Consider the following 12,717-nt stretch of genomic DNA (forward strand, 5'->3'; position numbering starts at 1 on the left):
ATTGGTACAGCAGGTATAACAGAAGCATGTTTGTTAGTACAATTTTGAGCATTGTCCAAAGAGTGAATGGGAGGAATAGCATCTACCTCGTCTGTATTAATCGAGTAAGGCAAATTATTATTCACTGGAACAGGCACTGAGTTACCTTCCCTAGAGAGCTCATCACTTAGTTCAGAAGGGGCTTTTTCAGAGGAAAGTGCCATTGGAGTAAGCATAGCCGTTCTTTCCAATCCAGAAATAGTAGTAGCTGGTTGTCTTAGAAGATTGTCGTTCAGTGTTTCATTATCATCCAATAGGGTGGTATTGTATTGGATTTGCTGGCAGTTTATTGGGGTGGGAGAGGTGTCCATCGCAACCTGTCTCTCATCATTGTTAAAATCAATCAGGTTTTGAGAGCCTGTTGGGCAATCTTTGGGTAACTTTTCCCTGTCAGCTACATCCTGGTTTAAAGCTGAAGCCATAGGTCAAAGGTAAGGGAGTCTGAGCACAGTCTAAATAGGAGTGTACCAACTGGGCATTTCCCAGATGATCTCTTATGCAGGCTTTGCTTACCATGTGGAATGCATATGTGGTGTTGCAAGCTTTTTCCTCCAGAGCGTAGAAGTATCACAAATAGGAGTACTACTTTTGCCTTAACATCTGGAAACCTCTGGAACAGCTGGAAGTTTTCAATGCAATAAAATAGTATATGCGAAAACCCTAATACAGCCTGGGCTCCACCAATTTCTTCAAAGACATCCTAAATTCTGCAGCCAACCCATTTATGAATAATTTCTTTTGAATGCATTTTGCGGGGGTGGGGAGTACTGGGGAGGGGAAATGTGGAAAGACTAGTGGGAACTAGAGGTTGGAGAGATGAATAAGTATGCAGGATATAGACATCCCCATCTGTCTAATTCTTGATTCTTTGGAAGACACTCTTCTTACTTGGTTTTGCAGCTTGTTTTGCAGTCATCTGAATCTTCTGACAAAACTTTGCTTTAAATCTTTCTATATGGGGAATTGTTCCGTTTTGCTTTGAAACTCCTTGGTTACAAGTTGTAGACAGAGATAAAATAACATTTTTTGCTGCTGGACTGGTATTTTCAGCTGAAGCCTTCTTGCACAATAAGCAAGAGGATACAAATTAAATTTAAATATTTGAGAGATACTGTCTTGGCACGCTAGCCTTGAACCTCAAGTAAGAGGATTGTGTTTCTATCAAATTAGCTGTGCAGGAAAGCTTACAAAAAGGGGACTTCGCAGGAAGAAGCACATCGACTGGAATAAATCCATCCCATGACAAGGATGTTTCCGAAGACCTGCCAGCATCTTCTCTTGTTGTTCTTGAAGGTGTTGAAGAAGCCATCACGCAAGAAATGCTGACACTGCTAGTGGAAAATATTACTAGCCTCTCTGGACAAGATGACTTACAAATTGAATTGATAAGGGAGAGAAAAGCTGCCGTGCTGACCTTTCCGAGAAATAATGGTACGAAATATAAAAGTGATGTTATTTAAATATTTCACTTTGAGAAGAGCATGGGATTGCTTAAGACAATCCCAAATGAAACTCCTTTATGCTATTCCTCTACAGTGCTGATAAGGAAAATACTTGTAATGTCTCAGTAGAAGATTTGATCCTTATTGCATAAAACACTTGTTTTGTACACGTAGGTATCCTAACTGCACACTTAGTTGATCTTATGTAGCATTCTGTTTCTAAGGGGATATGCAGTCTAGGCAGGCCAGTGCCAGTGGTTCTGCTAGCATTTCTTTGCTTGTCTTGTCTCTCTCCGAGCATCCTGGTGCCTTTTCACTCTATGTTCTTGCTCTTTAAAGAAGAACAAATGTGGGGACTATGTGATCCGTAGGGAAGGAAAATTCCTGTTGATACCTTTTTGCTTCTTGTTTTCAGATGCTGCAGAATTTCTTCACAGATGTGCCCAGAACTCTAGGTTTAAAACATTCAAATTTACCGCAAGGTCTCTTGAACTGACAAAAATGATCAAAGTTCAAAATGTGCCTCCTGGAACTTGCGAAGATTTTATAGGTCTTTACTTTGAAAGTGCTAAGCATGGAGGAGGACAAGTGTCCAACGTTCAGATATTTCCTGAGGAGGATTCTGCCATCGTTACTTTTTGTGACCACCAAGGTAATGTCACCTAGTTTTGTAGATGTCTTTTAAAAATTGTCAGCTATTGGAGTGGCCTGAATAGAGATCGTTTATAAGTGGAGCTTGTGACTATGTAGAATCATTCTGCCTAATTCCAGTAAGCCTTAAGAGGACCCCTGCTGGATCAGATCAGTGGTCCATGTAGTCCAGCATCCTATTTCACACTGGGTTAAACCGGTTGCCCTGGAGAACCAACAAACAGGGCATAGAAGCCAAGGCCTTCTGATGTAGCTTCCTAGCATTGGGCTTCAGAGATTTACTGCCTCTGGACCTGGAGGTTCCCTTTAGTCATCACAGCTGGTAGCCGCTGATGGACCTCTTCTCCATAAATCTGTCTTAAACCCCTTTTAAAGCCATCTGTGCTTGTGGCCATAATGGCCTCCCCTAGCAGTGAATTCCACTGTCTGATTATTCAAAGCCACAAGCCTGTACTGATCACTGCAAGTGTGGGATGCAAAGGTGGGATTTGCGTGGGTGGTGAAGACATGGTACACCAGTTGTAGCAGCAAAATCGGTGACTTTGTCAGCACCTATATTAGAACTGGGGAGGGAAGGCGGCATGGTACAGCCCAGTCTCGTCAGATCTCAAAAACTAAGAAGGGTCAGTACTTGGAAGGAAGAACACCAAGGAAGGCTCTGCAGAGGAAGGCAATGGCAAACCACCTCTGCTTCTCACTTGCCTTGCTAGCCCCTTTCTGGGGTTGCCATAACTCGGCTGCGACTTGATGGCACTTTGCGCTCAAACGCATACTAAAACTGAAACAAAGGTAGGCACACACACACACATACGAAAGTGAAACAAAAATGAGGTGCGTTCGTTGCTTTTGCAAATGCTGTGACAGCACAATTTCAGTGCTAATGGCGTAATATGTAGTCCCATGCAATTAATCGCCTTCAAAATGCTTGTGAACTTTGAGCCACCCGCTCCTGTCCCTTTAACAGGAGCAGTCTCTGCGGCTCCTAGGGCTGTGGCTCTTCTGGGCACTGTTCCCCAATGGTGCACCCTCCCCGCTGTCTGGTGGGGCTTGTGTTTGGCAGGTGGTTTTCACCTTGAAACAGCTCAAGACCTGGAGCATGGGAAGGCTATGAGCCAAGCTGCAGGCCTCATGCTAGGTATGGAAGGTGCCATTTTCTCCAACAACCTCCCACCTTTCTCTGCAGCCTGTGTACTCTCAACCCAGCACCCAAGAGGAGAGCTAACTGGCTGCAGAGAAGAGAGAGTAAAACCACCACAGCAATCACCCAGGAAAAGAGCAGTCTGGCCACATTGGGGGGGGGGAGTGATTTGACTCCTCCATAGAATCGTAGAGTTGGAAGGGACCACCAGGGTCATCTAGTCCAACCCCCTGCACAATGCAGGAAATTACCAGCTTGCTCTTCTCTGAGGGTCTTAATAGTCTTCCCCTCTGGCTTGACCAGCTATGCCTCATGCTGGAAGGAGAGCAAGAAAGTAGTGCCCAGATATGACAGGCTGGCAACGGTTTTGCTGTGGTAGGGAGAGACAGCCCTACATGCTCAGAAGTAATCTAGTCATTAGGCAAGTACATACAGGAGTCAATCAATGTTTATTTTACAATCATTTGACCAAAAAAAAAAAAAAGAACAGATCTAATCAAGAGTAACATAAATTTGCAATAAAAACAGTATAAATCAGTCAAAGAATCCACAAAGTAAAATATATCAATAAAATCCCATTTCTAAAGAGGCAAATAAGCTAGCTTCTAAAATGTTTATCAAATTTTATCTATTTATAAATTACATCCTTTCAGGCCTTATATATAGCAACACAAAATTTGGCCAAACGTCTCGAAGTGTGTGGGTTCATCCAGTAGTCATTGGATGCAAATTTTATCACGTAGTCCTATATTATTTCTTAAAATTTCTTGGATAGTGTTCGCTCTCGACTGATGATGGAGAGGGCATACAGGAGTCATGTTGCTCTTTTGGTGGCTGGTGATTGCTAGGGTGGTTCTTTGCAAGCCACAAAGTGCTAGCATAAACTACCAGGGGCTCCATTCCCTGTAAAAGGTCACCCTCTTCTGCTTCCATTTCTGGTGCTCGACAGAAGAGGGTAATTCTCCCCTGGAGTTCCTTCTGGCTGTTGCTGATGTTGAAACTATTCTTGGCTGTGTTCTTTTCAGTAAAAGCTTCCATGCCATTGTTTGTGGAGGAAGGAGGCAAAATAAGTAGTTCATCAATCTTTTTTTAAAGTTTTGGAATTATTGTGGGGCTCCCAGTAGAGGAAAACAATATCAATTTCACTGCCTCCTCCATCAGAAAAAATATGTAGGTATCAGTGGCAGAGCTGGACTGAACAGACTGTCTTATACCTGATAGCCAAGTCTGTCTCCCCTCATGTGGATCAAAAAATCTGCACGGGGGAGCCATATGGGGCTAGGGTAGGAATTTCTCTAAACTCAGGAGAAATCCCAAGTTTGTAGAAAAATACAAAAAACATATACAAATGGAGGGAGGGGTTCCCCCATGTAGTTAACAGTGATGTTGAAAAAAAATACTGCTGACCAAAAAACACTGCTGCAAAAAGGAGGTAAATTTAGGAAGAGCCCAGGATAGAGAAGGATACATGGAGTAGGGGGAGAAACTGTGAGTAGGAGAAGGAGAGCTGGCAAGAGGGAGGGAGGAAGAAAAGAGTGGAAGAGGAAAGAATGAGCAGACAATTAGGCAAAGAGAAAGGAATTTAAAAGATGGGGACGGTAGATGATATGGGCAGAATAAAAGAGCAGGATAAAGTTGGGTAAGCAGATTGGGGGAGAAGCTGGGGCTATCTGGTAGGGAAACAATGAGATTGCTCATGTCTCTCTGTTCCTAGTTGGCTTAAGTCTTTTTAAAAGACATGGAAAAGGTTTCTCCGTTTCTGCAGGAGGTTTTCTTGCAGTTTCTAGGTCAGGGTTTCCACTTTCGGGGAACGTCAGGGAAATGGGTCAAATGTCAGGGAAGGTCAGTGAAAATGTGACTGACATACTTTTGAAATGCCGCTGCAAGAAGGCAGTCTGCACTGGTGGCAGTTGAAGTGGAGAAGTGGCAGAATACAAGTGCAATGTAATGGTGCAAACATCTTCCATAATTTGATTATATTATTTTGAAAATGTTTATGGCTGATGGTTGTTAGCCATAACACAGAATAAACCTATGAAACTGTCCCAAGGGAGACTGGTCTGTCCTCTTCTGTAGCCATTGTCCGCCAGCGGGTGCAAACTTTTTTGTTTTGCTTGGTGTTCTCACACTGATCTCTCCTTCCTGCCCAATGTTTTGAGTGGTTTTTTAATGTTTTTATATGTATTTTAGCTCTGGTTTTAATTATGTTTTTGTTAGCTTTAATCATTTTTAAAATGTATTATTATATAGGTTTTAATTTGTTTAACTGCCTAGTTGGCCCTTATGAGGGCAGAAAGTTGGAGTATAAATTTTGTACAATTAAATGTGAGAGCATCTTCAGATAACAAGTTTTTTGGAGATTTGACAAAAAAATATTGACCGTAGCAGCTTCCACATTGTGACTTTGTTCCATGTGGCTAGCTGAGTGCCCCCATGACTTACAGCTTCTCTTTGAGCTGAAGCAAAAAGACTCCCCTCTTCATTCCAGCTCAAAGGGGAAATTGCAGGGTGTCTGCAGGTGAGCACCTGTGTGGATGTTGTTCCCACGGCTGATCTGGGGCAGGGGCAGAACTAAGATGCCCCTTCAAAATGGTAAAGCTAGACTCCCCACACATCCTCAATGGGCTTTTTCCTTGTCAATAAACATAATGCTTACTTGATTCTTTCTGCTTAAACTGTCTGAATACTTTTTTTTTCAGCTGTGCGGACAGTATTGGAAAAGCGTCATTCTTTTGAAAGTCAGCCAGTGTTGGTTTATCCATACTACAGTTCTTTGAGCACAGTTCTGTATGGAAAGGAGAGGCCGCAGATCAAAATGCCAGAGCCTATCAAGGTCCCCTTAGATCCTCATATCTGGCAGTTCATACAAACACAGCATAAACTAGTCGAAGAGATAAATAAGGAAATGGCCAATTGTTATTGTGAACTCACATGGCCTCAAGTGACCTGCCAGCATCCAGAGGTCATGATACGTCCTTCAGCTGCCTTATCGAAACAAGCAGGGTCTATGATGAAATTCATCAAGAGCTGGAAAGACAAGGTTTCCATGGAATTTTCATGCATTATTTCAAAGTTCAAGACTGCTGAATGTAAAGTAATCCCAGCGGCATGGGACACCATAAAGCATACTTTGATAAAGGGTGATGTTTTGGCCATTCCAGATGTTCGCAAAGAATCTGTTACTCTGGCAGGTTTTGTATTCACTGTAGATGGTGCGGAGAAGATGATAAAAGAACATGTAGGAAATGTCATCAAAAATGAAGAAAGAGCAAAACAAACTGTAGAAGAAACTGTATCATTAGCTCCAGGAAATTATGCTGTTTTGCACCGTGGGTTACTTGAGGAGAACATCAATAAAAAGAACCCAGATTTAAACCTCTCTTATGATTCTTCCGCAAAGATTCTGCAACTACATGGACTAAATACAGAAGTGTATAAAATGAAAAGCATCATTCTGGAGCGGCTGCACAAAATGGAAGAGAAACAAGTCAACATTCACACGGATATTTTTCAGTTCCTACAGCATGCAAATACCAAAAAGGTGTCCATGAAAATATTTGGTGCAAATAAAATTAACGCTTCCTATGAGCTTGCACCTGATTGTGTTGTGTTGGTAGGATGTTCTCCTGAAGTTCTCTGGAAAGCAGAGGAACGGATGAAGCAAGACTTGGATCAGAAACAGATTCCTTTGGAGGACCAAGGAATACTCAACAAAAGGGAGTGGAAAGAACTTGTGAAACAATTACAGAGGAAGCATAATTCTTCTGAAGAAGCCGTAATAATTGATGACTGTCTTCTTTCGGGGCAAGATGGTAAAATAATTATAGCTGGCTATACAAAAGCTGTAGCAGATGTTTATCAGGCTCTGTCTGAGTTTGTTGGCAGAAACACCCCCATGATAAAAGAAATCTCAGCCAAGTATGTGGCTGTTGTGAAGTTTGTGGAGAAGGAAAAGGCTGAGGTTTGGCTCAACTTGAGGAAAAAAGGTGTGAAAGTTGAGTTTGGCCCAAAGGGTAAACGTAAGAACATTATGCTGAGTGGATCCAAAGCAGAGGTCCTAGCTGCAGCTGCTACGGTTGAACAGTTGCTGTCTTTGGTGCATTCTGTCACCGTGGTAATTGATAAACCAGGAGTGAAATCGTTTTTCAAAAGCCGAGAACATTCCTACATTGCTGAAGCCAAACAACGTTTCAGCTGTTTGATCAGACTGCAGGAAGATAGAGAAGATATTGAGGGCTCTAAGGAAAAGATAGGGCACCCCCACTCTGAAATAAAGTTAAAAGATGGTGTTGTGATAACAGTTCGTAAGGGTGACTTGACCCATTATCCAGTGGATGTTGTGGTCAATGCATCGAATGAAGACCTGAAGCATATTGGGGGCCTTGCTGAAGCTTTGTTAAAAGCAGCAGGCCGTGAACTGCAAAGAGAATGTGATGAACTTGTGAGTAGGTATGGACGTTTGAAGCCTGGCCGTGCAGTTATCACAGATTCTGGGAATCTTCCATGTAAACAGGTAATTCATGCAGTTGGGCCAAGGTGGAAGTATGAAGAAAGAGAAAAATGTATCCTACAGTTAAAGAAAGCTGTGAGGGAAAGTTTACATCTGGCAGAAACATACAATCATCGCTCCATAGCCATCCCTGCCATTAGCTCTGGCATCTTTGGATTCCCACTAAAAGAATGTGCCCATTGCATAGTGACAGCTATCAAAGAGAGCTTGGAAGAATCTAGTGAGAGTGGATGTGTGAAAAAGATCTGCCTTGTGGATGTGTCAGATAATACAATTCAGGCTTTCACCGATGCCTTGAATGAAGTGTTCAGAGATGGATCTCCCCGACCCGAATCACCAACTCCTCCTCAAAGGGACACGCAGCCATCAGAGAAAGCTGTCAGAGAGGACCTTCCTGTGGTGTTTTCTCGTGAAGGCTTGAAACTCATGCTTGTGGAAAAGGGCATTGAAGAGGCCATGGTGAGTATGTTAATGGTCATACAAATATTTTTTAAGTTAATGCTTGAAAACATCTTGTGGTTTTTTAATTGAGCAGTTATTAGGTCAGAGGCGCCCAACCTTGTTGAGCTTGTAGACATTTTTGGAACCCTGAGTACATGAGTGAGTGCCACCACAAAATGGCTTCCATGGGTGCTGGGGCCAATCACAAAAATATTGTATGTTTCAAACCTAGCATCATCCCTTGGTGGAGATAGCTGTTTCAAAATGGGATCTCCCTGTTGAGATAAAGGTGACCCTTCTTGGACTCCCCTGAAACACCTCCTGTTCCAGTGTGGCGGGGGAATTAGCTTCTTGCTTTGCATAATAATTTAGTGGGCACTTTGCAACACATTAGTGAGCATCGTGGTGGCTACAGGAACTACATTAGGGATCCCTAAATTAAGCTGTTTCCAAGGCTTTAATTTTTAGATGGTGACTTTGCATAAGGTACGTGCACTAGCTCGGTAGAGAAACACTTTAGGTTGTTTGTTTTAGAATCAGATTACTTTCCTACCTGACTTGAGGTTAAGGAAACTACTGCTTGTACACATTTTTGTAGCAGATCCATGCAAATCATCCACATGGGATGCACTCACTGTCACACTAAACAGTTGTTTAATTAAATTTCTGAATGTGGATCATCTAACAAACTAGTGGGGTACCAAACCGTTTCTCAGCCAGCCTTGGTGCTGACCGTAGTTTGCTGTGACATCTAAATTCCCAGTCCACAGTTGGTTGGGTGTCCTCGTCTCTTGTGGCAGACTAACTAGAGACACAGCCATGTCCTCTCCACTGGAGGTGGGTAAGATAAAAACATAAAACCAGGGTTTTCACAAAGTGAGTGGATGCAAAAACCATGGTTTATTGTGACATTTAAATGCAGCCATAATGTTTCAGAAATGTTCACACATAGGTAATGCCTATGTATTTATTTTTGATCTGGTGTTAAGATATGATGGTTTGCCTGTCAAAAGTACATGGTGGGTTGATTAATAATACGTTCAGTTGGCTTTGGGAACGAAGGAAAATGTCCCTGCTGGATCAGACTAAAAGTACAGGTAAGTTAGCACTTTTATTCCATTTCCACCACTGGCCAGCCAATCTTCCCAGGAAAATTTAACAAGCAGGGTATGAAGGAAACCACTTCACAATGATTAGTAACCAGCATCTGGTGGTTTAGTGAAGGAAGCCCTTCGATTTCTGATGCCACAGTAGGAGACCGACTTCAGGCCTTCACCCCTTTTGTTCCACTCAGGGAAAGTGGGTACACCAGGCTCTCGGTCAGGGATATATCATAGTCTTCTGCCCCCCCCCCCTCAAAAAGCAGGTTTCTGCCCTCCCGAAGGTCCAACAAGTTGGAATGACATCAGTTTATGCTCCAAGCCGTCAGTCACCTGCTGGAGATTCAAGCCATAAAACCAGTAGTGGTAAAGGAAAATTTTCTTGGACCTACTCTTATTATGCCCAAGAAAAACAACTATTGGAGGGCAATTCTGGACTTAAAGCACTTCAGCAGACTTGTAAGAAGGAGGAGATTTTGCATGGAGATGCTCCACTCCATAATAGAGGCTCTCTAGGTGGGGGAATTCTTAGCTGCCATAGATCTCCAGGAGGCTTACTCACACTTTCTCACATGCCCCATATAGCTCCAGACAGTACTTTTGCTTCGTGTACAATTACCAACAGTATTAAAGCAGTTCACTTCCATTTGGGCTGCCCTCTTCCCCGCAATCTTAGCAAAGTTTATGGTTGCAGTAGCGGCCCATCTCAGGATGCAGGGCATACATATCTACTGGACAATATTCTAATCAGGTTACCATCACAGAGCCTCTGGAACATCCAAACAACCCTACAGGCCTTCTGCTCACATGTGTTCTTAGGAGTAACCCCAGAAGAGCACCCTCATGCCTTCACAGCCCATAATCCGTCTAAGGATGTCAACCGACACTGTTCAGTCGAGCAGTTGCTCCCCTCCTATGTATGACATCAGTCGAACTGATGGCCCTGACATACGTAATGCGTCTCATGACCTCCTGTGTGGAAACTGCCCAATTCTATTTTTGTCCCCTTCAGTGGTGCCTGGTGCTCTCTCATCCTTCACTGTCATCACAGGGATGTAACTGTTTAACCCTTTGTATGCTGCTCCTTCCAAAGGTGGCTCCAGGACTTCCATCTGAGGGGAAGCAGCCCCTTTCCAGAATTCCCCAGAGTGGAAATCAGCACACTGATGTATTGTTGACCAGATGCAATTGTCGGCCTTCTCAGACTCTTGTTATCTGTACTGCTTCTATGGGTTGTCATCTGTATACTGTTGAGTTAGAATTTCGCCACTGCTGTTTATTCCTTCTCACAGTTTTTTGCTAGCTCATTTTCTTTATCTTCAGTCTCAAGGTCCCACTGTGTTTTCTCACCTTCCCCCCAAAAATGCCTCAGGGTAATCCGTTCAAAGGAGGGTTGCTCAGATTTTTAGCACACATATTGGTGTCCTTTTGGAGGGATTGGCTGGCCCTGGATTCCTAGCTATATTTTTAAAATTAAAGCAAATCACTATGCCCTTACAGTTCCTAAGATACAACGGAAAATATGTGGGAAGGATCCTGTTCGGTAAGAAACAAGCTTGCTCCACTTTTCCCTTGTTCCAGCCATTAAGGAGAGACGCAGTGACAATAGATGAGGGTATTGAAAGTCCTGATTATGGAGAAAAGCGAACAGTTTCTGTTGTTGGCTATTACGTTATTGGCAGAAGAGTAGTGATGATCAATGTTCCTTGGAATTCATGGTAAAGCAGAAATTTTATACAATGCCTCTGATGCCTGTGCATATTTGTTAATGTATATTTCTCTAAGAATTGGATTGTTTAGATCTCAGAAAATTCTGTTTCTCACACTACAAATGTATATTTAATCTGTAGTGTCAAATTGTGCTTGCAACACTCCACATGTGCGTTTTGAGGTTGTAGAAGAAAAGGAGGAACAGGATAAAAAGGGAGCAGAAGTTCAATTGCAAATGATGGGTTGCCTCTATATAAATGATAAAAAATGAGGCCAAGGCTGATGGTGCAAAGTAGGTAAAAATATATTTTATTACTCAGTTAAAATTCCCTACTCGTTTTACCCAGAAGGCTTCTTCTTAGTCTTGCAGGGATTTTTCAAAGAATTTTTAGATTCCCCCGAAGAAACCTTTTGGGCAAAATGCGTAAGGAATTTTAACTGAGTAATAAAATATATTTTTACCTTCCTTCCTACATTTTATGTTGAGGAGGAATAAAGCAGTGTGGAGTTACTTTGCAAGCGTGTACTGCAAAGCGGAGTCAATTGAGAAATGGTTTCCAAAAAGTGCAGTGAATTTAAAAGCAGGTTCTGCTTCAAAAAGCTTGAGAGCCAGGGGTCTAATTACATGTTGGTGGTATGTAATTTTATTGCAAGTTCTTCAAGACTACTTCTGTTTCAGACGGACGTCGTCGTAGGCAGTATCGGCAGTGATCTCAAGCTTGGTGTGGGTCCGCTTTCCAAAGCACTGCTGAAAAGGGCTGGCTCTCAGCTACAAGTTGAGTTTGACCAGGTGGTCCAACAAGGACAACAGGCTCAGCCTGGCTGTGTGATCCAAACCGGAGGATACAATCTGACCTGTAAATTTGTGCTGCATGTTGTTGTTCCTGCATGGAATGCAGGGAAAGGAAATGGAATGAAGGTAACTGTTTCATTTCTCTGACCATGTTAATTGTACTGAAATTCAAACCTTAAGGGCTGTTGTGCAAAAGGATTTGTTTGTGCTGCAAATTAATAGTTATGAGTAGTGGCTTCATTGATGCCCATTGACCAGATCTGGGGCACATGTAGGGCCAGCTGACTTACTCCTGTATTGAACCCCTGTTGGATCAGACCAATAGGCCACCCAGTCTTAACATCTTCATAAGGTCTGTAGCAGGAGTACCTCATACCAAGGTGGGTAGAGTAGTTCTTTGTCTCTCTTGTATTTACTTGCCATCCATTTCAGTGGATGCCTCTGATTTCTCCTATTTTTGGAAAAGAGAGAGAAAGTCTTTATCTGCACCATTTATAATTTTATCCATCTCTCTCATGTCTGCCTCGCTAGTTGTCATTTTTTAAAACAGAAATGCTGTAAACATTTTTAGCCTGTTTCTGGGGAGAATGTGTTCCAAACCCTTGATGGCTTTGGTTGCCCTTTTCTGCACTTTTTCCAGCTCTGCGGTATCTTACAGCATGTTTATGCCCTGGGCCCCTGGGGATGCTTTTACTATGGTCTACTTCTTTTACTAGAATTCCTGTAGCTCATAGATGTATTTGATATTTTCAAAGCCAGCGTGCATCACTTAACAATTCTGTCAGATTATTTTAGGCATGCACACTTAAGGTATTTCTTGGATGAGTCTGTGGCCTGTTTTGTCCCATATTCCATGCAAGTATCCTATCAACCAGCAGAAGCTACATGGTACA

The 12,717-nt window shown here is 42.6% G+C and overlaps 1 protein-coding gene across 1 annotated transcript in view; it reads left to right on the plus strand.

Annotated features, from left to right (window-relative positions):
• LOC130487867 (protein mono-ADP-ribosyltransferase PARP14-like) overlaps nt 1-12,717 on the plus strand; it is a 34,988-nt gene that overhangs the window by 5,003 nt on the left and 17,268 nt on the right. Inside the window, exons 4-7 of the mRNA XM_056861412.1 lie at nt 1,210-1,470; nt 1,897-2,133; nt 5,970-8,239; nt 11,711-11,950. Of these exons, the coding sequence (XP_056717390.1) occupies nt 1,210-1,470; nt 1,897-2,133; nt 5,970-8,239; nt 11,711-11,950 (3,008 nt within the window). The remainder of the gene's footprint in view (nt 1-1,209; nt 1,471-1,896; nt 2,134-5,969; nt 8,240-11,710; nt 11,951-12,717) is intronic.

This window comes from Euleptes europaea, chromosome 15, assembly GCF_029931775.1.
Source record: "Euleptes europaea isolate rEulEur1 chromosome 15, rEulEur1.hap1, whole genome shotgun sequence".
Lineage (NCBI taxonomy): Eukaryota > Metazoa > Chordata > Lepidosauria > Squamata > Sphaerodactylidae > Euleptes > Euleptes europaea.